Source organism: Xenopus laevis, chromosome 4L, assembly GCF_017654675.1.
Source record: "Xenopus laevis strain J_2021 chromosome 4L, Xenopus_laevis_v10.1, whole genome shotgun sequence".
Lineage (NCBI taxonomy): Eukaryota > Metazoa > Chordata > Amphibia > Anura > Pipidae > Xenopus > Xenopus laevis.
In genome coordinates this window covers 4956347-4982493 of record NC_054377.1, presented here as the reverse complement: position 1 = coordinate 4982493, position 26147 = coordinate 4956347, and the positions used below count along the sequence as shown (strand labels likewise).

The following is a 26147-nucleotide window of genomic DNA, read 5'->3' as shown; positions in this document are numbered from 1 at the left end:
GGGCGACTAATCTCCCTGAAAAGTCTTCCCGCCGCTAGTATCTAAATCGCAGATGGGATGCCACTCTCGGCGCTTTGTTTTCCGAAAGTTCCTCGTGAGGCAAATTTAGGTGACTACGGAAAACAAATTGCTCCGAGTACCATCTCGACGGCGATTTAAATTATAGACGGCGAAAAGGCTTTTCTGGGAGATTAGGGCAGAGACATATGCGAAGATTCGGGAAAATTTAGTCGCTTCTTCTTCGTGCGACTAATCTCCCTGAAAAGCCTTTCCGCCGGCTACAATCTAAATCGCAGTTGGGATGGCACTCGCAGGGCTTTGTTTTCCGAAGGTTCCTCGTCAGGCAACTTCTGGCGACTTCAGAAAGCGAAGCGCTCCGAGTACCATTCTGCAGACGATTTAGATTCTAGTAGGCAGAAGGCTTTTTGGGGAGATTACGGCAGAGACACACGCGAATATTCGGGTAGATTTAGTCGTCCGGCGACAAATCGCCTCTTTTTCGGGCAACCGATCTCCTTGAAAAGCCTTTCTGCCGGCTTCAATCTGAATCACTGGCAGAATGGCAGTCGCAGGGCATAGTTTTCCGAAGTTTCCTCGGTAGGCAAGTACCATCCCACCGGCGATTCGGAAAACAAATTGCTCCGAGTACCATTTCACCGGTGATTAAGATTCAAGCCGGCGGAAAAGCTTTTCGGGGAGATTAGTCGCCTGAAGAAGAGGCGGTTTGTCGCCATGGCTGCAATCTCCCCGAATCTAAGCGTGTGTCACCACCCATAGCGTAACCAATGCACGACTCATGAACAGGCGTCTACGGTGCCTAATCTAGAAAGGGAGTGTTCAGCTTTAAATTAACTGTTAGTATGATATAGAGAGGGATATTCTGAGACAATTTGCAATTGGTTTTCAATAGAAAGATGAGGAATAAAAAGTAGCAATAACCATACATTTGTAGCCTTACAGAGCTTTTGTTTTTTATAGGTGGGGTCAGTGACCCCCATTGTAATGCAAAAACGTATTTAAATTAAAAATTTGCTTAGAATTAGTTATTCTGGAATTTTATCGGGTCTTTTTCCCCGATCTGATTTATTCGAGTTATTTTATTAATAAATAAGGCAAAATCCAGCACGGGCGTTTGGTTGAGCTTTTTTTTTATTTTATTTTAATTATGAGATTAATTTGGATTTTAGTAGATAACCCCCCCAAGTGTCATTGACATGATTAAAGTAAATGAGGGGTGTGGCCTCTAATGATGAACCAATCAAGCGTGAGTGACATTGAGCAGAGAGAGAGTTGAGTTACAAGCTCAGGGTGTCGGGCACTTTTGTCCGTAAAGACTCCAATACACGGGCTGATAAAAGCAGCTTATTGGCCGTATGTGGGGCCATCCGACGGGCTTTCCCGATCAAGATCTGTCCGGAAGTCGGGCAGATCTCGATGGGGCAGGTTAAAAAATCCCGCCGGACCGCCTGTATCGGATGCCTTATGATCCAAACGTTGGGCCCTAGGGCTCACGATTGGAACAGCCCGATATCACCCACCTCAATGTGGGCATATCGGGGAGAGATCTGCTTGTTTGGCGACATCACTAAACGAGCGGATCTCTACGTCTATGGCCACCTTTAAGCCGAAAGTTGGCCAGGGTAAAAAATCCCGTCGGATCGCGGCTGGATCTGTGCGTTCATGCGCTCCCGCCCGTTTACCCATCGTTATGATCCAATCATTGGGCCCTAGGGTGCACGATCGGATCAGCCCGATATCGCCCTCCTCAAGCGGATCTCTCGGTGTATGGCCACCTTAAGGGTAAGGCCAGACGAGGAGATTCGGTGAGGTTTTGTCGCCTGGCGACTTATCGCCCCGTCTTTTGCGCGACTATCTCCCCGAACTGCCTCTGCGTTTTTTTCCCCATAGGCTACAGCGCAAAATCGCCTGCGCTAATGCACACGCGGCGATGCGTTTTCAATAGTCGCCCACAAAACCTTCCCGAATCTCCTCGTCTGGCTTTACCCTAAGAGGAATATTTGGCCTCTGGACGTGCAATTAAACCTGCCGGATCCTTCTTCATGTCTAATACATTGAAGCCCCCCGCAGTCTGAGTATTGGGGTGGAGGTATTAAAAGGGTGGCGGATGTAACCCCTGTGTAAAATAATCCCACGGATTTCTAATTTCCTCTCATTCTCAATGTAACAGAATATATAATAGTGTCAGTGAGGGGAGTCTATAATAAACATCACTCATTTGTACTTTTGTTTGTTCCCTTTGCAGAAACTGTTTTCATTGGGTGCGGGGGACCGGCAGTTGATCCAAACTCCTCTCCATGACAGTCTCCCCGTCACCGGCACCAGCGTGGCGCTCCTCTTCCAACAGTTAGGTAAGTGCCAGTACCCACCGACTGACCCAAAGAGCTTGCAATCTCTTGTGCTTCATCTGAATAGCACTCTCTGCTACTTTCCTTAAAGGAGAACTAAAGCCTAAAAATGAATGTGGCTAAAAATGTCCTATTTTATAGAGTGAACTTATTGCACGAGGCTAAAGTTTGAGCTTGTCAATAGCAGCAATGATCCAGGACTTCAAACTTGTCACAGGGGGTCACCATCTTGGAAAGTGTCTGTGACACTCACATGCTCAGTGGGCTCTGATTGGCTGTTGAGAAGCTAAGCTTAGGGCTCGTCACTAATTATCCAGCAGAAAATGAGCTTCCCTGGCTGTAATATAAGCTGATGCTACAGGTTTGCTGATTATTCAATTCTGATGCTAATTGCACTGGTTTCTGTGCTGCCATGTAGTAATTATGTGTATTAATTACTAATCAGCCTTATATTGTGACATTTCTATTCTATGTGTACTGTATATTGTGAGTGGCTCCCTAAGCTCAGTAAGTGACAGCAGCACAGAGCATGTGCAGTGAATCAGCAGAAAAGAAGATGGGGAGCTACTGGGGCATCTTTGGAGACACAGATCTTTACTGCTAAAGGGCTGTGGTTGCCTTGGGCTGGTACAGAAGCACAACCCCATCTAAAAAACAAATGTTCTGTAAGGCTACAAATGTATTGTTATTGTTACTTTTTATTCCTCATCTTTCTATTCAGGCCTCTCCTATTCATATTCCAGTCTCTTATTCAAGCCAATGCATAGTTGCTAGGGGAATTTAGACCCTAGCAACCAGATGGCTGAAATTGCAAACTGGAGAGCTGCTGAATTAAAACTGAAATAACTCAAAAACCACAAATAATAAAAAATGAAAACCAATTGCAAATCGTCTCAGAATATCCCTCTCTACATCATACTAACAGTTAATTTAAAGGCGAACAACCCCTTTTTAGTAACACCGCGCCAGATTCTTCACAATCATTTATCCCATGTTGAGAGTGTAAAGGTTTTTATAGTAACACACAGAGACGTCTCTGGAGATCTCCAGCAAGAAGTGCCGCAAAGGGGGAACGGAACTATAAATATCTGCTTTGTCTCGTGGGGTGCAAGCAGGAACTCTAGGGGCCACATACAGGGGCCACTTGTACCGGTGTCGCAGTATTCAATATCTGCTCTCTATAGTCGCTATAACAGCCGTTAGTTTAGTCGGTATAGTCCAGCATATTAATGTGTTTATTATCAATTTATTTCCCAGCGCCGGGGCCCTCGGCGGCCTCCACATTAGGGGCCGATCAACATAAATCCGCCTGAACTGCTGGATACAAATATTTTTTAGTTTGGGCGGTTCCTGCTGGGCCAGGCATGTGCCCCCTTCTGCCTAAAGTGCTATTTCTGGAAGCAAAACTGATTTCCAATAAAAACAAAGGGTCAGAATATCTCAGGAGCCCAATGTCCAGTAGCCGCCCCCGTGTCTCTCCTTATGGATTTAATTACTTTGCATTAGTCGTCTGCTGATCCGTCTCACAATTCCCGCTCCACCACGTGGGCTGCTCGCCGTCATCTCCTTATCCCGAAATAGCCAGAGCGTCGGTGAAGCAGCAGGAGCCTGTGCACTGGAATCCAGGAGCAGCAACTTCACGTGCGCCTGTTGATGGAGCTGGATAACCTCACTGCGCAGCTTTGCCGTTCAATATCAGTTACCGGGTCGCGGGGGGCTGTTTTGGGGAGTCTGGGTGCTGAGGTTGGAGAGGGGGACCTAGGTTTTAAAATACATTTAAAGGGATTCTTCCCCTTTAAATGAACTGTTAGTAGGATGTAGAGAGGGATATTCGGAGACGATTTGCAATTGGTTTTCATTTTTTTATTATTTAGCTTTTTATTCAGCAGCTCTCCATAGAGTCTTGCAGCGGGTCGGTTACCCACAAATACCTACAGTTCCCCGCGGGTTGCAGGTAGAAGGTCCGGGTGCGGGTATAGACGCGGGTCGTGGGTCAGGCCGCAGGTCTTCTCAATAGTGATTTTTACTACTTTTTTCTGATCACGTCTACTTCCTATGATGTCACTTCCGGCTTACAATGACAGCACTTCTTGATTATTGATGGTCAGCGGGTTGCAGGTCAGGGTTGCGGATTAGGTACTTGCGGGTCAGGTCGGGTAGAGGGTCCAAGCGGGTAAGGTTGCGGGTCCGGGTTGCGGATTGCAGGTTGCGGGTATGGGTTGGGTACAGGTTCCAAAAAATGGACCCGCGCAGGACTCTAGTTCTCCAGTTCGGAATGGTTGCTAGGGTCCCAATTCCTCTAGCAACCATGCATTGATATGAACAAGAGACTGGAATATGAATAGGAGAGGCCTGAATAGAAAGATGAGGAATAAAAAGTAGCAGTAACAATAAATGTGTGGCCTTAAAGAGCATTCGTTTTTTTAGATGGGGTCAGCGACCTCCGTTTGAAAGTCGGAAGGAGTCAGAAAAGAAGGAAATTGTACATATACTATAAGAAATAAAAAATGAAGGCCGATTGAAAAGTTGCTAGGAATATTACATTCTGTAACATACTAAAAGTTAACTTAAAGATGAGCTACCCCTTTAAGGGAAGACATTACAGCAGTGGTCCCCAACCTTTCTTGGCCCAGGGACCGGTGTTGATGGAGATTTTTTTTGCAAGGGTCGGGAGGGGTCGGAAGGTGGTTGGGGGGGAGTCTGGGATTTAGGGAAGGGGTCTGAGGTTGTCAGCGGAACTGCGCGTCCAATTTGGCGAGCTGGCGTTAGTTGCGGGCTAGGCTCGGTGGCCGAGTGCAGGATTGTCCGTGACCCGGTGTTTGGGGACCCCTGCATTAGAGTATGTGGACCCTATAACTCAAGGCATGCTCTGGTCTGTTGCTCAATGAGACTTTATTCAGATCCTTATGTGTTCAGATTGTTCCACGGAGAAGTAATGTGCTGGCGGAACCTCGCTCCGGTGCTTCCAGAACTTTACTGGACCGCGGGGACTGAATAAATCCCTGCAAACAAAAAAATGAAGACTTCACTGCGGAATTTCGGCAAATCGGTTCCCTGATTGTGTAAAGGATCAGGAAATATTTTGGCCCAATGTTCTGCTTATTGGGTTTGCTTTTACGGGAAAGCCTTGCGTCGCGGCCAGCGTAGATCTAGCGATTTCAGACTAATCAGGGGCGTAACTACAGAGGCAGCAGACCCTGTGACTGCAGGAGATATAGGGGACCCAATGAGGCCATAATTAATCAGCAATTTCAACTAGGAATGCACCGAATCCATTTGAGATTCGGCCGAATTCCAGAATCCTTCATGAAAGATTCGGCCGAATACCGAATCTTAATTTGCATATGCAAGGGTGGGAAAGGAAAAAGGGCAAAACATGTTTTTACTTCCTTGTTTTGTGGCAAAAAGTCACGTGATTTCCCTTCCTATCCCCAATCAGGCCCGGATTTGCGGCAAGGCCGCATAGGCCCGGGCCTAGGGCGGCAAAAAAATAGGGGCGGCATGCCGCCCAGCCGCACTATGGGGACGCGTGCGTCCCCATTCAATTACAGCAGCTGCGCCGGCGAAAAAACGCCGGCGCGCTGGGAAGGGGAGGTGAGGTGGGCGCTAGGACCGCGCGGCCGCCTGGTCGGACCGCGCGGCCTAGGGGCGCCGCACATTGAAATCCGGCGCTCCCCAATTTACATATGCAATTAGGATTTGTATCTGGTTCAGCCGATTCCGAATCCTGCTGAAAAAGGCCAAATCTCGAACCGAATCCTGGATTTGATGCATTAATTACTTATTTCAACATATATTGGTAAAACAGGTAGCGATGCTCTGAAACCACTGGTTGGGATTTGGCAGAATCCTTCATAAATCCTATGGCCAAATACCAAACTGAATCCTAATTTACATATGCAAATTATGGGAGGGAAAAATTTTTTAAACTTCATTTGTGTTTAAAGGTCAGATAATTTTAATCCCACCCCTAATTTGCATATGTAAATTAGGATTTGGTTCAGCCAGGTACAAGGATTCAGCCAAATCCGAATCCTGATGAAAAAAGCCGAATCCTGGATAAAATTTTGGGGTCACATTTGGGGAGGCATGCATGTCTAATCAGTCCTACAAGACTCAACAGAAGCCTGGTTAGTGTTGGGGTCACATTTGGGAGGACGTACATGTCTAATCAGTCCTACAAGACTCCCCAGAAGCCTGGTTAGTGTTGGGGTCACATTTGGGGGGACGTAAATGTCTAATCAGTCCTACAAGACTCCAAAGAAGCCTGGTTAGTGTTGGGGTCACATTTGGGGGGGCGTACGTCTTATGAGTCCTACAAGACTCCCCAGAAGCCTGGTTAGTGTTGGGGTCACATTTGGGGGGACATACATGTCTAATCAGTCGTACAAGACTCCCCAGAAGCCTGGTTAGTGTTGGGGTCACATTTGGGGGGGACTGTACATGTCTAATCAGTCCTACAAGTCTCCCCAGAAGCCTGGTTAGTGTTGGGGTCACATTTGGGGGGACTTACATGTCTAATCAGTCCTACAAGACTCCCAAGAAGCCTGGTTAGTGTTGGGGTCACATTTGGGGGGACTTACATGTCTAATCAGTCCTACAAGACTCCCAAGAAGCCTGGTTAGTGTTGAGTAGAGTGTAAGCCCCTCGCTATCTCATATCTATCACACCAGCAATCTCCCAGCTGCTATATGGCATCTCACACGGCAGTTTTATGGCTCCGCTCGCAGCCGACTCTCTTTGTTTTCCTGCTGGGAGAAATCTCATCCAAATCTGTTTTTCTTGCATTCCTTGGACACGTGAAGCTGACTGGCCGATGAGCAAACGGAATGGAACTCGGGTGATGCAGCAGATTTCGGCGCTGGCCTGTAAGTGTAGAAAGCAACCGCACGGAGTAGTGGAGGAACAAGGGATGCACCGAACCCACTATTTTGGATTCAGCCGAATCCTTTGCGAAAGATTCGGCCGAATACCGAACCGAACACCCCTGCACTTGTCAAAATACTTCTCCCCCATTCATGGTAAATAGATCACCCCCTTTTTGATCTTATAGGGGCTGCTCTATGGAGAATAATACATCAGCCGTCACAGGAATGCTCTGGGCTCACAATAATCAGGAGCCTGAAATAAAAACACTTCTTCCTTGTGCACTTTGTTTGCCCTTGTTTTCTGAATGCGGAATGTGCTTTCTGCTCTGTAGTGTGTCCTGGTGGGACTATCTATGGGTTACACAGGTAGGAGGAGACACCTGCCAGTCAGAGCTGAGCAACACAGGAAGTCCCGCCCTTTGACGCCCTACAGAACAGAAAGCACAGTCTGCATGGAGAATTGTAAGCTCTCCTGTCTAGAATTAAAGACCTAAATTAAAGGGATTGTTCACCTTTGCGTTCACTGTTAGTATTACATAGAGAGGGATATTCCAAGACATTTTGCAATTGGTTTTCATTGCAGCTCTCCAGTTTGCAGTTTTAGCCGTCAGGTTACTAGGGTCCTAATGATCCTAGCAACCATGCATTAGAAACTGGATTAGGAGAGGCCTGAGTAAAAAAAATAAAACAATACATTTGTAGCCTTACAGAGCATTTGTTTTTAATGATGGGCCAATCTGACCCATTTCGCTTTGGCGAATATTTGCAAAACGGCAAAAAAATTCACCGAAATCAATTGGTCTATGGGCGACAAAAATGTTTTTGACGCGATAAATTGAGCAACAAATTTTTTGACTCTGACAATGTTTTTCACCCATTAGAGTCCAGGGGCTCATTTTCAAGGCAAAAACTTTTGCTCATCGCTAAAAATAAACAATGAAGACCAACTGAAAAGTTTCTTAGAGTTCTATAACATACTAAAAGTCAACTTAAAGGTAGGGAGGCTCCTCATCCAGGATTCAATTCCGGATTCGACCCGGATTCTGCAGGACTGTGCCCGACTGAACTGCATCCCAATCCTAATTTGCATATTCAAATCAGGGGCAGGAAGGGAAATCACACGACTTTTCGTCAAAAAAACAAGGAAGTAAAAAAAACGGTTTCCACTTTTTCCTTTCCTGTCCCTAATTTGCATATGCAAATTAGAATTCAGTTGGATATTTGGTCGAAATGTTCGTGAAGGATTTGGCCGAATCCCAAATAGTGGATTCGGTGCATCTCTACTTAAAGGTGAACCCCCTCTTTAAATTCCATGATGAGGACTTCTCTACTGTGCTGCTTCCCACCACCAGCAGCCACTTAGGGTAGATCCCTCCTTTATTTTCTAGGTTCCACCAACCCTGCCTCCTTATTTTCCTAGTCAAAGACTAGTGTGTGCTAACTTGGGGTACACTCTCTGACACCCCAGAAGAAGGTATGTAGCACAGGTGCAGTCCTTAATGTAAGATATGGCATTTCAGAGGCCTGTTGGCTGGACAGTAAATTGTAAAAATAAGGTTTAATTTCCCCTTTAAAAACCAAATTATCCACACAAGCATAGGCATCGGTATCACTTTAAGGGAAGGGAATCCCCTCCTCGTGAATGGGGAGTAGGACTAATAGAAGTGCATGTTCCATGCTCCGAGCTGTGAATTATAAGGAACAATGGGGGAGCGATTCCTGACCGGACCCCCCAGAACAATATGGAGGAAGCAGACCGTGACAGTAGCGCAGCGTATCATTCTAACCAAATGTTACTGCCGGCCCAGAATCCTTTGCTCTGGAAAATCTGGAACTTATTTTCTGTCTAGTAAAGGCCGGGTACGATCTGATATCCTTGTTACCTTATTACACACTTATCCTCGCAGCCCAAATTAAGCAAATTTCTGTAATTCTGTGGTTCCTGCGCCCATAAGAAAGTCTCGATATATTGATTCCCATACTGGAAACATGAGCTCTGAATAAACAACCCCCTCCTTTCTCAAATCCTCAGCCTATGCTAGACTTTAAGATGAGGATTCTTAATACAGAGGGCTTATCTGCAGACTTTTTAATTTTTTTTTACTACCTTCTCATTCTAAAACAGCGACTCGACAGATCCAGGAAGTTGGAAACATTAGGCAAGAAGTATAATCAGCACAAAACACTATATATTACTAATGGAAATGTACTAAGCCATTTGTGACACAGAGCAATTGTCCCTGGTTCCTTAAAAATGGCTTAATGCACAGACAGTATTACTATTGGCTTCTGCTTATCAGCTGCAATAAAATTAACCCAGTTGTATTTCTCCGTGGCTCATAGACCTTGGTTATATGGTACTTAACCTGGAAGGATCCCAAAAGCCGTCATATTGATTCCCTTAGACAGTACAGTATGAGGGTATAGCTTATTGTGTGCCCAGAACATTCCTTCTCTGTATATTTGTATTTATACATATGGGAGGAGGAGGTGCCATATTGATTCCCTTAGACAGTACAGTATGAGGGTATAGCTTATTGTGTGCCCAGAACATTCCTTCTCTGTATATTTGTATTTATACATATGGGAGGAGGAGGTGCCATATTGATTCCCTTAGACAGTACAGTATGAGGGTATAGCTTATTGTGTGCCCAGAACATTCCTTCTCTGTATATTTGTATTTATACATATGGGAGGAGGAGGTGCCATATTGATTCCCTTAGACAGTACAGTATGAGGGTATAGCTTATTGTGTGCCCAGAACATTCCTTCTCTGTATATTTGTATTTATACATATGGGAGGAGGAGGTGCCATATTGATTCCCTTAGACAGTACAGTATGAGGGTACAGCTTATTGTGTGCCCAGAACATTCCTTCTCTGTATATTTGTATTTATACATATGGGAGAAGGAGGTGCCATATTGATTCCCTTAGACAGTACAGTATGAGGGTATAGCTTATTGTGTGCCCAGAACATTCCTTCTCTGTATATTTGTATTTATACATATGGGAGGAGGAGGTGCCATATTGATTCCCTTAGACAGTACAGTATGAGGGTATAGCTTATTGTGTGCCCAGAACATTCCTTCTCTGTATATTTGTATTTATACATATGGGAGGAGGAGGTGCCATATTGATTCCCTTAGACAGTACAGTATGAGGGTATAGCTTATTGTGTGCCCAGAACATTCCTTCTCTGTATATTTGTATTTATACATATGGGAGGAGGAGGTGCCATATTGATTCCCTTAGACAGTACAGTATGAGGGTATAGCTTATTGTGTGCCCAGAACATTCCTTCTCTGTATATTTGTATTTATACATATGGGAGGAGGAGGTGCCATATTGATTCCCTTAGACAGTACAGTATGAGGGTATAGCTTATTGTGTGCCCAGAACATTCCTTCTCTGTATATTTGTATTTATACATATGGGAGGAGGAGGTGCCATATTGATTCCCTTAGACAGTACAGTATGAGGGTACAGCTTATTGTGTGCCCAGAACATTCCTTCTCTGTATATTTGTATTTATACATATGGGAGAAGGAGGTGCCATATTGATTCCCTTAGACAGTACAGTATGAGGGTATAGCTTATTGTGTGCCCAGAACATTCCTTCTCTGTATATTTGTATTTATACATATGGGAGGAGGAGGTGCCATATTGATTCCCTTAGACAGTACAGTATGAGGGTATAGCTTATTGTGTGCCCAGAACATTCCTTCTCTGTATATTTGTATTTATACATATGGGAGGAGGAGGTGCCATATTGATTCCCTTAGACCGTACAGTATGAGGGTATAGCTTATTGTGTGCCCAGAACATTCCTTCTCTGTATATTTGTATTTATACATATGGGAGGAGGAGGTGCCATATTGATTCCCTTAGACAGTACAGTATGAGGGTATAGCTTATTGTGTGCCCAGAACATTCCTTCTCTGTATATTTGTATTTATACATATGGGAGGAGGAGGTGCCATATTGATTCCCTTAGACAGTACAGTATGAGGGTATAGCTTATTGTGTGCCCAGAACATTCCTTCTCTGTATATTTGTATTTATACATATGGGAGGAGGAGGTGCCATATTGATTCCCTTAGACAGTACAGTATGAGGGTATAGCTTATTGTGTGCCCAGAACATTCCTTCTCTGTATATTTGTATTTATACATATGGGAGGAGGAGGTGCCATATTGATTCCCTTAGACAGTACAGTATGAGGGTATAGCTTATTGTGTGCCCAGAACATTCCTTCTCTGTATATTTATATTTATACATATGGGAGGAGGGAGGTGCCATATTGATTCCCTTATTGTGCACAAACATAAGGATCAGGCGTATGCAGTGCAATTAACTTGTGGAAACACAGATCAGTCAGATCCCATAGATATAATATTTGAGCAGGGGGCAGTGGGACATGGGAGACGTGGCAGGGCCAGGAATGTGCCAAGATGTTCCCACGTGAGGAGTGTTTAATAGTTCTCATATGACTCCGCCATGCCCATTATTAGTTAATAATGAAGCTTTTGTTTACAGTAATTAGAGGAAGTGGCCGGTGTATATATAATATATTCCTACAGAGTCATTAATGATCCGCTGGACACATTCTATTTTGGGTTTGGGCCATACCAGAATATTCTTCTCTCTCTCAATCACTTTAATCCCTTATTGGAAACGTTTGCTGGGCTGCTCGTTGCTGCTTCCTAAAGGCACACGGGCGATTCAGAGAGTCAGCTCAGCGGGTGAGAAAATGGTCCAGAAAAAAAATCCCTTTTCATTTATATTACCCGGACCCATGCGATTGCCATACACCCTACATAAAGAGACCTTACCTGCTCTCAGGATCATGGGAGTGGCCAAAGAATAACATCATCTTCTCCTGCTATTCCTTAACCCTCAGGAGAAGATTTTGATCCTGTCTACCTACATGGGCAGGCTCACTTTTTTTAGTTCTCCTGTCACATTGCGGACAGACGTTCCAAGAAAGTTCTAATTTAATCGTGGCCTTTTTTTAATCTCATCCTTTAGTATTAGGTTTCAGTATTTCAGAGTCTGATCTCATCAGGACTGTCATAACGTCTACCTCTATGGGCAGGCTCACTTTCTGCTCTCCAATCACATCCTCATTCTGGACAAAAGGGCCAAGAACGTTGTAATTAGAATGTGGTCTGTTCTTTTTAATTTCATCCTTTAGCGACCCAAGTACTTGGTAACAATACCTCGGAGTCTCATCTTTGCCATATCCCTTTTGTAGATCCTGTCTACCTCTTTGGGCAGGCTCACTTTCTGCTCTCCAATATCCGTTTTGTAGATCCTGTCTACCTCTTTGGGCAGGCTCACTTATCCTCATTCTGGACAAAAGGGCCAAGAACGTTGTAATTAGAATGTGGTCTGTTCTTTTTAATTTCATCCTTTAGCGACCCAAGTACTTGGTAACAATACTTTGGAGTCTCATCTTTCCATATCCATTTTGTAGATCCTGTCTACCTCTATGGGCAGGCTCACTTTCTGCTCTCTAATCACATCCTCATTCTGGACAAAAGGGCCAAGAACGTTCTAATTAGAATGTGGTTCTTTTTAACTTCATCCATTATCTACCCAAGTACTTGGGATCAGAATTTCATAGTCTGACCCTTGCCATATCCCTTTCGTAGATCCTGTCTACCTCTATGGGCAGGCTCACTTTCTGCTCTCCAATCGCCCAGGGCCAAGAATGTTCTAATTAGAATGTGGTTCTTTTTAATTTCATCCATTATCTACCCGAGTACTTGGTATCCGAATTTCATATTCTCATCTTTGCCATATCCCTTTTGTAGATCTACCTCTATGGTCAGGCTCACTTTCTGCTCTCCTATCACATGATCATCGTGGACCAGCTCATGATATTTTTATTCCATTGCACGACAGTTTCAGGCGCCATTATCAACGGAAAATGGACTTCCAAACCTAAAGTATCGGGTGTAGGGCATTAACTATTTTACCCTACCCCTCTTTATTGCCCATAAGTCCTTGCTATTATTTATTGACTCTTAGAAAACCTTCATAAACCATATGGTCTAAATCCTTATCCGTGACACTTGGGGGGAATATCCAGATCCCCTGTACGCAACTCCCGCTTATAAATCAAAGTTCTGGAGGACTGATGCTTTTATTATTATGGTTAATATCTGACCTTTTCAGCTTATTATTTATGTCGTCTCAGCTCGGCCTGAAGCTTTGGTCCTTGGCAGCATTTCTCTTCCCCTCGGAGACAGCCGAGCGCACAATGCACAATGTACATAGTTCAAGAGTTTAGCACATTCCTCCTTATGAAAAGGCGCAATATTCACAATTTTTGGGTTTTGGCTACGAGTTCTCGGTCCCAGATTTTAGCATTAGTGGATGTACTGGCATTGAGAATGGGATACATTATGTGAAAGGTAAAGCGGAGGCAGAGACAGAATTCTGGACGTGTAGAATGAAATAGCAACCCCTTGAATGCTTCTCTGGATCCCAGAAATGGCCTAACATGGGCCCCATTACTACTACGAGTTTTCTTTTATAGCTGTCGTTGCTCTCCTCTCCTTTTTTTTTTCCCCCATTGGCCGTTTTTTCCTGATGTCTTTAAGCTCCAATTCTCCTCATTCTATTTAGTAGTGTAAGTTCCTGCTCTTTCTCTTCCTAACTGTCCCCTTTATATTGCAAGTCCCCATTCTCACGCCTTCTTCAAATTCTTTACTGTTATTCTCTTCATTCCTTCTTTTTTTCCCTTTTCTTCTCCCTTCTCTTCTTTGGTCTCCTATTTTCTTTCCCTCTCATTATTTTTCTTCTGCTAGCTATCTTTTGAACTTCCTCTCTTACACATTGTATATTTTGCAATGTTCTTGGCTGTAGAAATTGTTTTAAGACTCTCCCATGACCAGTAGAGGGTTCCAGCCTTAGATCTTGGGCAGTACTATGTGAACCTACCATGACCAGTAGAGGGTACCAGACTCAGATCTAGGGCAGTACTATGTGAACCTCCCATGACCAATAGAGAATGCCAGACTCAGATCTAGGACAGTACTATGTGAACCTACCATGACCAGTAGAGGGTACCAGACTCAGATCTAGGGCAGTACTATGTGAACCTCCCATGACCAATAGAGAATGCCAGACTCAGATCTAGGACAGTACTATGTGAACATCCCATGACCAGTAGAGGGGTTTTCACCCTTAGATCTTGGGCAGTACTATGTGAACCTCCCATGATCCGTAGAGGGTTTAAGACTCAGCTTTAGGGCAGTACTCTGTGAACTTCCCATGACCAGTAGAAGGTTCCAGCCTGATATCTAGGGCAGTAGTATGGGAACTTCCCATGAACAGTAGAGAGTTGAAGACTCAGATCTAGGTCAGTACTATTTGAACCTCTCATGACCAGTAGAGGGTTCCAGCCTCAGATCGAGGGCAGTAGTATGTGAACTTCCCATGACCAGTAGAGAGTTCAAGTCTCAGATCTAGGGCAGTACTATGTGAACCTCCCATGACCAGTAGAGGGTTCCAGCCTCAGATCTAGGGCAGTACTCTATGAACCTCCCGTGGCCAGTAGAGGGTTCCAGCCTCCGAACTAGGGCAGTACTCTGTGAACCCCCCATGATCAGTAGAGGGTTTAAGACTCCGCTTTAGGGCAGTACTCTGTGAACCTTCCATGACCAATAGAGGGTTCCAGCCTGAGATCTAAGGCAGTAGTATGTGAACTTCCCATGACCAGTAGAGAGTTCAAGACTCAGATCTAGGACAGTACTATGTGAATCTCTCATGTCCAGTAGAGAGTTCAAGACTCAGATCTAGGGAAGTACTCTATGAACCTCCCATTACCAGTAGAGGGTCCCCGGCTCAGATAGATATAGACATATCAGCATGGGTGTCTCTTTCACGTTGTCCTCACAAACAATAGGAAGATGTTAGATTAGTGTCTTTTTATCACACGGATGTTTTTCACTCTTGGAGGTCCATGTTTTTCTTCTGTTATTGAAAAAAAAAAATTTCAGGAAACAAATCAAAAATTCCCGGGCTCCTGCCTGATATTCAACAGGATGTTTTCTGTCAGTGGAAACCAGTCTGCTGTCAACATTCATGGCTGCTGTGGTGCATCTGCTCTTTTCTCAGAAAAACAAGCTGTTTGTCTGCCCCTGTTTACTGATCTGGCCTCAGGGAGGGATCCTTATCACCAATCTCGTTTATATTAAGTAGGGTTTTCCAACGTCTGGTCCTTCAGCTGTCATTGAACTACAAAGACAATGGTACTTCTGCCACCGCCTTGTCCTACTGCCACTTTTTGATCCGATTGTGTTCAACATGTCCTTCTGTATTAATCGTATCCTACTGTCTGTCTTTCTTGTATTACTGTCTCTGTCTTGTCCTACTGTCAGTATCTATTTCCTACTATTTTTATTTTGCCCTTCTTTATCCATCTTGTTCTGCTGTCTCCACCTGACACAACAGTCTACATCTTAATTAGCATTCTGAATTTTGTCCTGCTGTCTCCCTCATATTCTTCTGTCTCACTGTTGTCTTTCTTCCACCACTTTGTCCTTCTGGATCCAATTTATCCTTCTGCCTCCACAGTTTCCCTCCCAACCTGTCCTCTTGCCTCCCAACCTGTCTTCTTGCCTCCCAACCTGTCTTCTTGCCTCCCCACCTGTCCTCTTGCCTCCCCACCTGTCCTCTTGCCTCCCCACCTGTCCCCTTGCCTCCCCACCTGTCCTCTCGCCTCCCCACCTGTCCTCTTGCCTCCTAACCTGTCCTCTCGCCTCCCCACCTGTCCACCTGTCCTCTTGCCTCCCAACCTGTCCTCTCGCCTCCCCACCTGTCCTCTCGCCTCCCCACCTGTCCTCTCGCCTCCCCACCTGTCCTCTCGCCTCCCAACCTGTCCTCTCGCCTCCCAACCTGTCCTCTTGCCTCCCAACCTGTCCTCTCGCCTCCCCACCTGTCCTCTCGCCTCCCCACCTGTCCTCTCGCCTCCCCACCTGTCCTCTCGCCTCCCAACCTGTCCTCTCGCCTCCCAACCTTTCCTCTCGCCTCCCCACCTGTCCTCTAGTCTCCCAACCTGTCCTCTAGTCTCCCAACCTGTCCCCTTGCCTCCCCACCAGTCCTCTTGCCTCCCCACCAGTCCTCTTGCCTCCCCACCTGTCCTCTTGCCGCCTAACCTGTCCTCTCGCCTCCCAACCTTTCCTCTCGCCTCCCCACCTGTCCTCTCGCCTCCCCACCTGTCCTCTCGCCTCCCCACCTGTCCTCTTGCCTCCCAACCTGTCCTTTCGCCTCCCAACCTTTCCTCTCGCCTCCCAACCTGTCCTCTCGCCTCCCAACCTGTCCTTTCGCCTCCCAACCTTTCCTCTTGCCTCCCCACCTGTCCTCTAGTCTCCCAACCTGTCCTCTAGTCTCCCAACCTGTCCCCTTGCCTCCCCACCAGTCCTCTTGCCTCCCCACCTGTCCTCTTGCCGCCTAACCTGTCCTCTCGCCTCCCAACCTTTCCTCTCGCCTCCCCACCTGTCCTCTCGCCTCCCCACCTGTCCTCTCGCCTCCCCACCTGTCCTCTCGCCTCCCAACCTTTCCTCTCGCCTCCCCACCTGTCCTCTTGCCTCCCAACCTTTCCTCTCTCCTCCCAACCTGTCTTACTACCTCCCAACCTGGCCTCCTGCCTCCCATCCTGTCCTATCACCACTTCAATGTTTTTGAGTCCCTGTGAATGTTTGAGAGGATCCAATTGAATTGATAACCTCAATGTATCATCTGATCTATAGTAAGTACATGATTTCATGTCTCTGTTCTGTGGGTTAGAAACACTTTGTCCTCAAAAACAATATATTGAAAAAAGTAATGAAGATTTTGCAATATTCCTACATGTTGCCCGGAAACTTTCTGTGTTATTGGGCAGTACCAATAATATTCTGAGCTCTATAATCTGTGTGTAGAATGTAACACGTTTCTCGCTTTCCCATTGACTTCTCTGAGAGGTTGTTAGAAATGTTTCGTATTATAACTCTGTTGATGGAAGTGATAAGGGAAGCTATTTTTAGGGAATGATTATATATACAATTCCTCGCCGATCAAAAACAGAACTCATTGTTCTGCTGAGGACGTGTTATCTGTTCCTACAGAAAATCTCTAACTTGTCCAGCTTAAATATTTCACCGGGTAATCAAAATAGTTATTTAAAGGGAAACTCGACTCCAATGTCAAGTCAGCATTTTTCCGCCATAAAGCTGGAAGTAACTTATACAAATACTCTAGGTGAAAGATGCAATGTTGTTTTAGTACCATATAGGGGTATAGCTTATTGTGTGCCCAGAACATTCCTTCTCTGTATATTTGTATTTATACATATGGGAGGAGGTACCATATTGATTCCCTTAGACAGTACAGTATGAGGGTATAGCTTATTGTGTGCCCAGAACATTCCTTCTCTGTATATTTGTATTTATACATATGGGAGGAGGGAGGTGCCATATTGATTCCCTTAGACAGTACAGTATGAGGGTATAGCTTATTGTGTGCCCAGAACATTCCTTCTCTGTATATTTGTATTTATACATATGGGAGGAGGAGGTGCCATATTGATTCCCTTAGACAGTACAGTATGAGGGTATAGCTTATTGTGTGCCCAGAACATTCCTTCTCTGTATATTTGTATTTATACATATGGGAGGAGGAGGTACCATATTGATTCCCTTAGACAGTACAGTATGAGGGTATAGCTTATTGTGTGCCCAGAACATTCCTTCTCTGTATATTTGTATTTATACATATGGGAGGAGGAGGTGCCATATTGATTCCCTTAGACAGTACAGTATGAGGGTATAGTTTATTGTGTGCCCAGAACATTCCTTCTCTGTATATTTGTATTTATACATATGGGAGGAGGAGGTGCCATATTGATTCCCTTAGACAGTACAGTATGAGGGTATAGCTTATTGTGTGCCCAGAACATTCCTTCTCTGTATATTTGTATTTATACATATGGGAGGAGGTGCCATATTGATTCCCTTAGACAGTACAGTATGAGGGTATAGCTTATTGTGTGCCCAGAACATTCCTTCTCTGTATATTTGTATGTTTTTTGCATTAAAGACTAAAATCAAAACCAGTTTGGCTTCCAGTGCTACTTCCTAGTTCTGCTAAGTCAGTATTTGTGGAGGAGCAGGTAGTAAGACAAATAAATAAAACCCTTTGTATAATGAGCTGCAGGGGATAAGTTTACTTTTGACAGTTGCTGGCTATGGGTTGGCCAGTCTGAACTCGGCTCACTGGAGCGCAGATAAGGGCCACGCCAGGTGACTTACCTGTCTACATGAATGCACACTTATTGCGCTCTAGCAATTCTTCCTCCGTGCCACCTTCTTCTGATAATAATCACCCAGATAATACCCAGGGCCTCCTGTAACCCCTGCGCTGGTATGAGGAGAGACGAGAGCTGCTGCGCTGGGGCTTATCTCTTTATTCTACATGCAGAGCAATAAAACATTGGTTCTCATTATAGCCCATTAAACTGGCCCAAAGGGCCTCTCACATATTTCACTGGACTTTTATATATATATATATATATATATATATATATATATATATATATATATATATATATATATATATATACACACTCTCTCTCTCTCTCTCTCTCTCTCTCTCTCTCTCTCTCTCTCTCTCTCTCTCTCTCTCTCTCTCTCTCTCTCTCTCTCTCTCTCTCTCTCTCTCTCTCTCTCTCTCTCTCTCTCTCTCTCCTGTGTGTGTATATATATATATATATATATACAGTATATATATATATACTGTATGTATATATATATATATAGACTCCATTATAATCAAATAATCCAATCTTTTAAAACTGATTTCTTTTTTCTGTGTAATAATAAAACAGTAGTTTGTACTTGATCCCATTTAAGATATAATTAATCCTTATTGGAAGCAAAACCAGCCTATTGGGTTTATTTAATGTTTATATGATTTTCTAGTAGACTTAAGGTATGAAGATCCAAATTACAGAAAGATCCATTAAACGGAAAACCCCAGGCCCCGAGCATTCTGGATAACAGGTCCCAAACCTGTAATAATAAAACAGTCGCTTGTACTTGATCCCATTTAAGATATAATTAATCCTTATTGGAAGCAAAACCAGCCTATTGGGTTTATTTCATGTGTCCATAATTTTCTAGTAGACTTAAGGTGTGAAGATCCAAATTACAGAAAGATCCATTATCAGGAAAACCCCAGGTCCCGAGCAATATATATAATTTTTTCCTTTTAACCGGTATTTTATAAAGTCTTCGTTTCATTAACGTATTTCTCTCTCCGTTCCAGGCATCCAAAATGTTCTGAGTCTCTTTTGTGCCGTGCTGACTGAAAATAAAGTTCTGTTCCACTCGTCCAGTTTCCAGCGTCTCGGCGATGCCTGCCGGGCCCTGGAGGCGCTCATCTACCCCCTGAAATACAGGTGAGTGTACCCCCGAAAACACAATGGCCGCCGCTCGGATTCTTTTGATGCTCCTCGTTGCTCTGTGGAGTGTTAGACTAATGGCACAAGATGCTGGGAAACGTCCCTCCGGCTTAAATAGATGTTACTGGGCCCCACAGCTAATTAAATTGTAGGGTCCCCAAAATATCCAGAGGTGACCTGTTATACCAATATATATTCCAATTGCTAATAAGGGCTCATGGGACCCCCTGCAGTCTAGTGTAGTTACCCTTCCTTTGATAGGGGTCCCTCTTTCTTCTGGCTTCGTGCCCCGGATCCCTATGACTCCACCGGTCTGTATTCACTCTACCGGTCTCGCCTTTTACCCCATCCACCGAATTACTTTTTTTTTTGTTTCTCTCTGAATCTGTTGAGTTCTCCTCATGCTCAGAAAGTATTTTCCTCAATTCCCTGCAGATTAATAGTCATTTCTGGAATGTGTTTTTCCCGCCTTGCAATATGTTTAATTCCTGAAACTGGTCTCAACAACCTGTTTTTGGAATCGGGGGGGGACCCCAACCCACCCCGACACATGTCCCGACACATGTTGGATCCACACGCAGACAGTCCCCTAGAAATAGAATAATATAAAAGTATATTGTTTATGGTGTGCCCAGAGCATTCCTCCTCCTCCTCTTTCTGTAACCCAATGCTACTGTTTGTCACCTTTACTGGAATAAAAACTAGGGATCCAGGAATCTGTTCAGGATTCGGCCTTTTTCAGCAGGATTCTGATTCGGCCGAACCAAATCCTCATTTGCATATGCAAATTAGGGGTGGGAAGGGAAATCACGTAACTTTTTGTCACAAAACAAAGTGAAAAAATGTTTTTCATCCTTTTCCCTTCTTGTCCCCTGTGCAAATTAGGATTTGGTTCGGTATTCAGCCGTATCTTTCATGAAGGATTCAGGGATTCGGCTGAATCCAAAATAGTGAATTCAGTGCATCCCTACTAAAAATACCAGAAAATTCCCATATTCTGCCCACTTAATAACATCCCCTCCCATAGCCACAAGGGGCGCTGTTTCAGCCGTGCAGAGCTAATCCCAGTTTTCTCTTTGTTCCAGTTATCCGTACATTCCAATCCTACCCGCCCAGCTGCTCGAGGTGCTCAGCTCCCCCACTCCCTTCATTATCGGGGTCCATTCTGTCTTCTGCTCGGAGATTCACGACCTGGTAAGGAAACACAAACTATTATTTATATGAGGGATGCATGGTCACATGACAAGATTTAAACAGCTGCTATCATTTACTGGACTGATGCCTGAAAGTGAATTTCATTATTTGTTGCTATGGGATACAAGACCTGTTCCAAAGTTTACACTGCCCCTTTAAATTAGCACCTTTAAGGCTTGTCTCCAATCCGATGTAAATCGGCGGGATGGCAATCAGTGCTTGTTATTGTTACTTTTTATTACTCCTCTTTCTATTCAGGCCTCTCCTATTCATATTCCAGTCTCTTATTCAAGTCAGTGAATGGTTGCTAGGGGAATTTCGGACTTAGCAACCCTGATGGCTGAAATTACAAACTGGAGAGCTGCTGAATAAAAAGCTAAATAACTCAAAAACCGCAAATAATAAAAAAATTAAAACCAATTGCAAATTGTCTCAGAATATCCCTCTCTAACAGTTAATTTAAAGGTGAACAACCCCTTTAAGACCAGGGCGCACGTCATTCCTGATGCAGCTCCCCTTATGTTACTTACTTTCATTCTTGTCCTTCAGTTGTGTTTTATTTTTGGGGGGCCCCTGTTGAGCTGCTCCCAGTTTTATGGGTTTATCGCCTTCCTCTCCTTTCTTTCTTGCAGTTAGACGTCATTATTGCAGATTTGGACGGCGGAACCATTAAAATTCCTGAATGCATCCATCTGTCCCCGATCCCAGAACCTCTGCTCCACCAGACCCAAGCTGCTCTCTCTCTCGTATGTACCTCAAGTCATTGATGCTACTTGGATATATACACGGCTATACCAAACTGTAGCCAACGTTGAAGTGGGGGGGCCTCTTTTAATGGGGAGGGGCTTCTTTCAGGGTTTTGTTGGGGCAATGTTTGGTGTTATCTGGGTATTTGTATATTACAGTTACAGGGTTGTGCCAACCTGTAGCCAATCAGAGCATAAAACAGACGACCTGTAGCCAATCAGAGCATAAAACAGACAACCTGTGGCCAATCAGAGCATAAAACAGACAACCTGTAGCCAATCAGAGCATAAAACAGACAACCTGTGGCCAATCAGAGCATAAAACAGACAACCTGTGGCCAATCAGAGCATAAAACAGACAACCTGTGGCCAATCAGAGCATAAAACAGACAACCTGTAGCCAATCAGAGCATAAAACAGACAACCTGTGGCCAATCAGAGCATAAAACAGACAACCTGTAGCCAATCAGAGCATAAAACAGACAACCTGTGGCCAATCAGAGCATAAAACAGACAACCTGTGGCCAATCAGAGCATAAAACAGACAACCTGTGGCCAATCAGAAATAATTACTAGATCGTTGCATTTACACAGTAAATGAAAACGATGTTTCTATATGAAATAAGTTAATTCGTGTCACCTGCAGGTGCTGCACCCTGACTTGGAAGTTGCCGACAATGCGTTTGCTCCATTGCGCACCCCTGTACCTCACATAAAGTTGCTGGTGAGTATCAAATTGTTCAGCTTATCCTAATTAACTGCCCCTTTATATTCCCTTTCCGTCTAATATAATCTGCAGGGACCTGCAGGTGGTCACCAATAATGTGGTGTTTATATATATATATATACACAGTACATTCTGTAAATAGTGTTTGTTTTATGGATGGGCTTTACGCTGCATAAAATCTCATTGTAGCCCTTGTAGTCACTGCCTGACTGATGTATTCGCAGGCACTTACCCTTTATACCAGAATTATGCGCCAATATTTGAAATAAATCTGTATATAAGGGAAAGCATCACCTACAAGGCTTGTGGTTTGGGTATAAACATTAAATATCCTCCCCAGGGCATTTGTCTTTAATCTGTCCCTTACCCCCATCTCTTTGTGCAGGATAAAGAAGTGCGAGCTGTTTTTCTGAGGTTGTTTGCCCAGATATTCCAGGGATACAGGTCCTGCCTCCAGCTCATCAGGATCCATGCGGAACCCATCATCCACTTTCACAAGGTAATGGGCAGCAGCAAACTATGCGCCTTATTGTGTGCCCAGAACATGCCTCCTCGGGATAATGGTATTTCTGCACATGTTGCATATTGTGTCCCATAAGATAGAGACACACGATTTGTATTTATTCATATAGGTGGCAGCTGCCATATTGGATATTGGTAACCTTGGCTAATACACTAGTACGGAATGCATATTAGGATATCGTCAGGGGAAATCCATCTCCTTTATGAGATCTCCTATGCTAGAGGAATGCAACGTCGCCTGCTTTTTCACTCGCCCCTCCTCAAAGCAGATGTCACACCTCGCTTCTCCCTTCTCAGTTGTCAGGTCCTGCTCCTCACTCCTCCCTCCTTAGCCATCTGACCTGAGTCCTTGCTCCTCCCTCCTCAGCCATCCGACCTGAGTCCTCGCTCCTCACTCCTCAGCCATCCGACCTGAGTCCTCACTCCTCAGCCATCCAACCTGAGTCCTCGCTCCTCACTCCTCAGCCATCCGTCCTGGGTCCTAGCTTCTCCCTCCTCAGCCATCAGCTGTAGCTGGAATTTGACTGCTGCAATTAAAAAACCCTAAAACACCTATTGGCTAAAACAAATGGCAAGAACAAGTAACTATAATCAGGGCGCAGGGCTGAATATGCGCACCCTGAGGAGTGAGAAGCAAGAGCTGACGACTGAGGAGGGAGAAGCTAGGACCCAGGACAGATGGCTGAGGAGGCAGGAGTGAGGAACGAGGACCCTGGACGCATGGCTGACGAGGGAGGAACAAGAGCTGACGGCTGACGTGGGAGGAGCGAGGTGTGACAATAGCCTCAGAGGATGGGTGAGTAAAAAAGCATGCCATGTCGCATTCCTCTTGCTTAGGACAACGATTTCCCCTGACGATGTCCTAATATGCATTCCGTACACTAGGACATACTCTGCTCTCCCTGAGTGACGCGAAAAACATACGGCCTCCTGGGTTGGCTGATTTAGCTGCAGCCGTAGAGCCTCCATGTAGGGCGATCATGGAAACCACAAAGACTGTTTCCCGTTGGGACTTGAGACTTGCTCCTGAGGTTTATCTCCTTAGTCAGATCTCAAAAGTTAGCCAAGCCTATGGGGACCTTCCCCATAGGCTAACATTGACTTCGGTAGCTTTTATCTGCCGAACTTTTATATTTAATAAAATGAACTTTTAAACTAAACAAAAGTTCCCAGTGTGCACCTCACTTTTTTGGGGATTTTATATATATATATATATATATATATATATATATATACACCTATTTTACTAGCGGAAAATTGCAGCTGAATATTTGCAGATGGCCCCTCTATGCAAGTCCCTGAATCCTTCCCACAATAAACTGTCAGCCATAGCTTGGCATGCGTTGTGTGTCTGTCCATGTAATGCCATGATGAATGTACCGAGCCTTTCTATCTGTCTCCGTAGGCCGCCTTCTTGGGGCAGCGGGGTCTGATCGAGAACGATTTCCTGACCAAAGTCCTGAGCGGAATGTCATTCGCTGGCTTCGTGTCGGAGAGGGGGCCTCCGTACCGACCGTGTGATCTCTTCGACGAGGTACCGTATTGTACCGCAAGGCTCGTACTGTATCGCTCATGCCGCTGTCAGTTCTGTTCATGTAAATGAAAGGGGAAACATTCCGTTGCTAGGAAGTGAGTCTCGCAGCCAAATGTTTCCATCGTTGGCCAAGTATTCCCTGTACAAAGGACATGTCAGATATAAACACTAACGAGAACATACAGAGCAAGAGTAGGAGCTGATAAACACGTCTGTTCCTTCTAGAGAGATTTATTTTGGTTAGTTGCACCTCACATCAAACAACACCTTTATATCCCCAGACTGGTCTTGTTTGGCAACAGGGTGAGTATTAAACTGGCCACACACACAAAGATCTGCTTGCCTAACTAACCTAATTAACCTTTGACTGATTTGGCCACCTACACTCAGGGCTGATCCGATTATCTGGCTCCAGGGGTGATATGGGCGGCCAATTGTCACCCCTATATCTGTAAGGGGGAGAGTTTAAGGCTATGGGCACACAGAGCTGTAGGCATCGCTGCTGTCAGCCGGCATATACACTCCATGCCCCATCTCAAATGAATCTGAATTAGATCTGCCCGAATCAGAGCGGAAACAAAGGTCATTGACATTTTTGGGCTGACCTCTGCTGCGTGTGACTGCACGAAAGTTGAAACAGCTTTGATGAATGGAGCAGGTTCACTTCTCTGAAAATGTTCAGACTGAGAGCAGCAGAGCCTACAGCTCCATGTGCCCGTAGCCTAAATGTGCCCAGGGTCGGACTGGGCCAGCAGGACACCCACATCCGTCTACAACCTCCGCTGCTCCTTGATCTTACCCCCTGGGCCCGATCGTGGCCACAACTACAGGAAAAGTATGCATGGGGGCTGGAAGGGAGGTTGCCCCTATGGTGGTAGCTCCAGTGAGCCTGAGACTAGGGTTGCCACCTTTTTTGGAAAAAAATACCGGCCTTCCTACAGTGTATATATTTAGATTTTTTCCCTATAAATAACATTGGGGGTCAAGCATAATTTTTACCGGTCAGGCCGGTAAAATACCAGGCAGGTGGCAACCCTACCTGAGACGCTGAATGTGCCCCCTGTATGGCCAGCATTAGGCCATCAGTAAAAAAATAACTGCAAAAAACAGTTTTGTTTTTTTTGTTGTGCATGCGCCTACACCATATTGTATCCAGTTGTCCTGTGGGGCAAATAGACGGAGTAGTAGGTGGTGAAGCACAGTCCTCTTCCAACCAGGCCTTACACACTATTCTTCTTATATACCAACCAACCAACACTGACCCACCCATTTCTTGATTCACCAGAAGTGGGTGGCACAAATATTTACAAGTGGCAGCTGGGCTTGAGCTGGGCAGTGAACACTGGAAGAGGCAGAGGTGCTGGACCTGCCAATTACCTGCCCAATATGTAGGTTCTCTCGTGCTGCATGGATAGCCTGAAACACACCAGACAGGATCCGGCCAGTCTGTGCACCAATTGCCCATTTATTGTTTTATTTAAAGCCAACAACATTACAGAACAGCTGCCGCAGACTTACATTTGTTCATGTACCCTATACTGTCCTACGCAATGGATTGACTGAGGACCTGTCTGTTATCAGCTCGGATCATTGGACCACATACCCAAAATTGTAGATAAACTTTAATACGATTTTGGGTATGTGTGTTTGTGATGGACCAATGATCTCAACCAAAATAGTTTGGATCAGCCCTTCTGCTGAGTGATCCAAACAATCACATACCTCCCATCTTTTAAGC

The 26147-nt window shown here is 44.9% G+C and overlaps 1 protein-coding gene across 1 annotated transcript in view; it reads left to right on the top strand.

Annotated features, from left to right (window-relative positions):
* sbf2.L (SET binding factor 2 L homeolog) overlaps positions 1 to 26147 on the top strand; it is a 176514-nt gene that overhangs the window by 83192 nt on the left and 67175 nt on the right. The window contains 7 exon segments of the mRNA NM_001091038.1: positions 2264 to 2369; positions 19551 to 19683; positions 20772 to 20880; positions 21513 to 21626; positions 22273 to 22350; positions 22739 to 22852; positions 24281 to 24409. Of these exon segments, the coding sequence (NP_001084507.1) occupies positions 2264 to 2369; positions 19551 to 19683; positions 20772 to 20880; positions 21513 to 21626; positions 22273 to 22350; positions 22739 to 22852; positions 24281 to 24409 (783 nt within the window).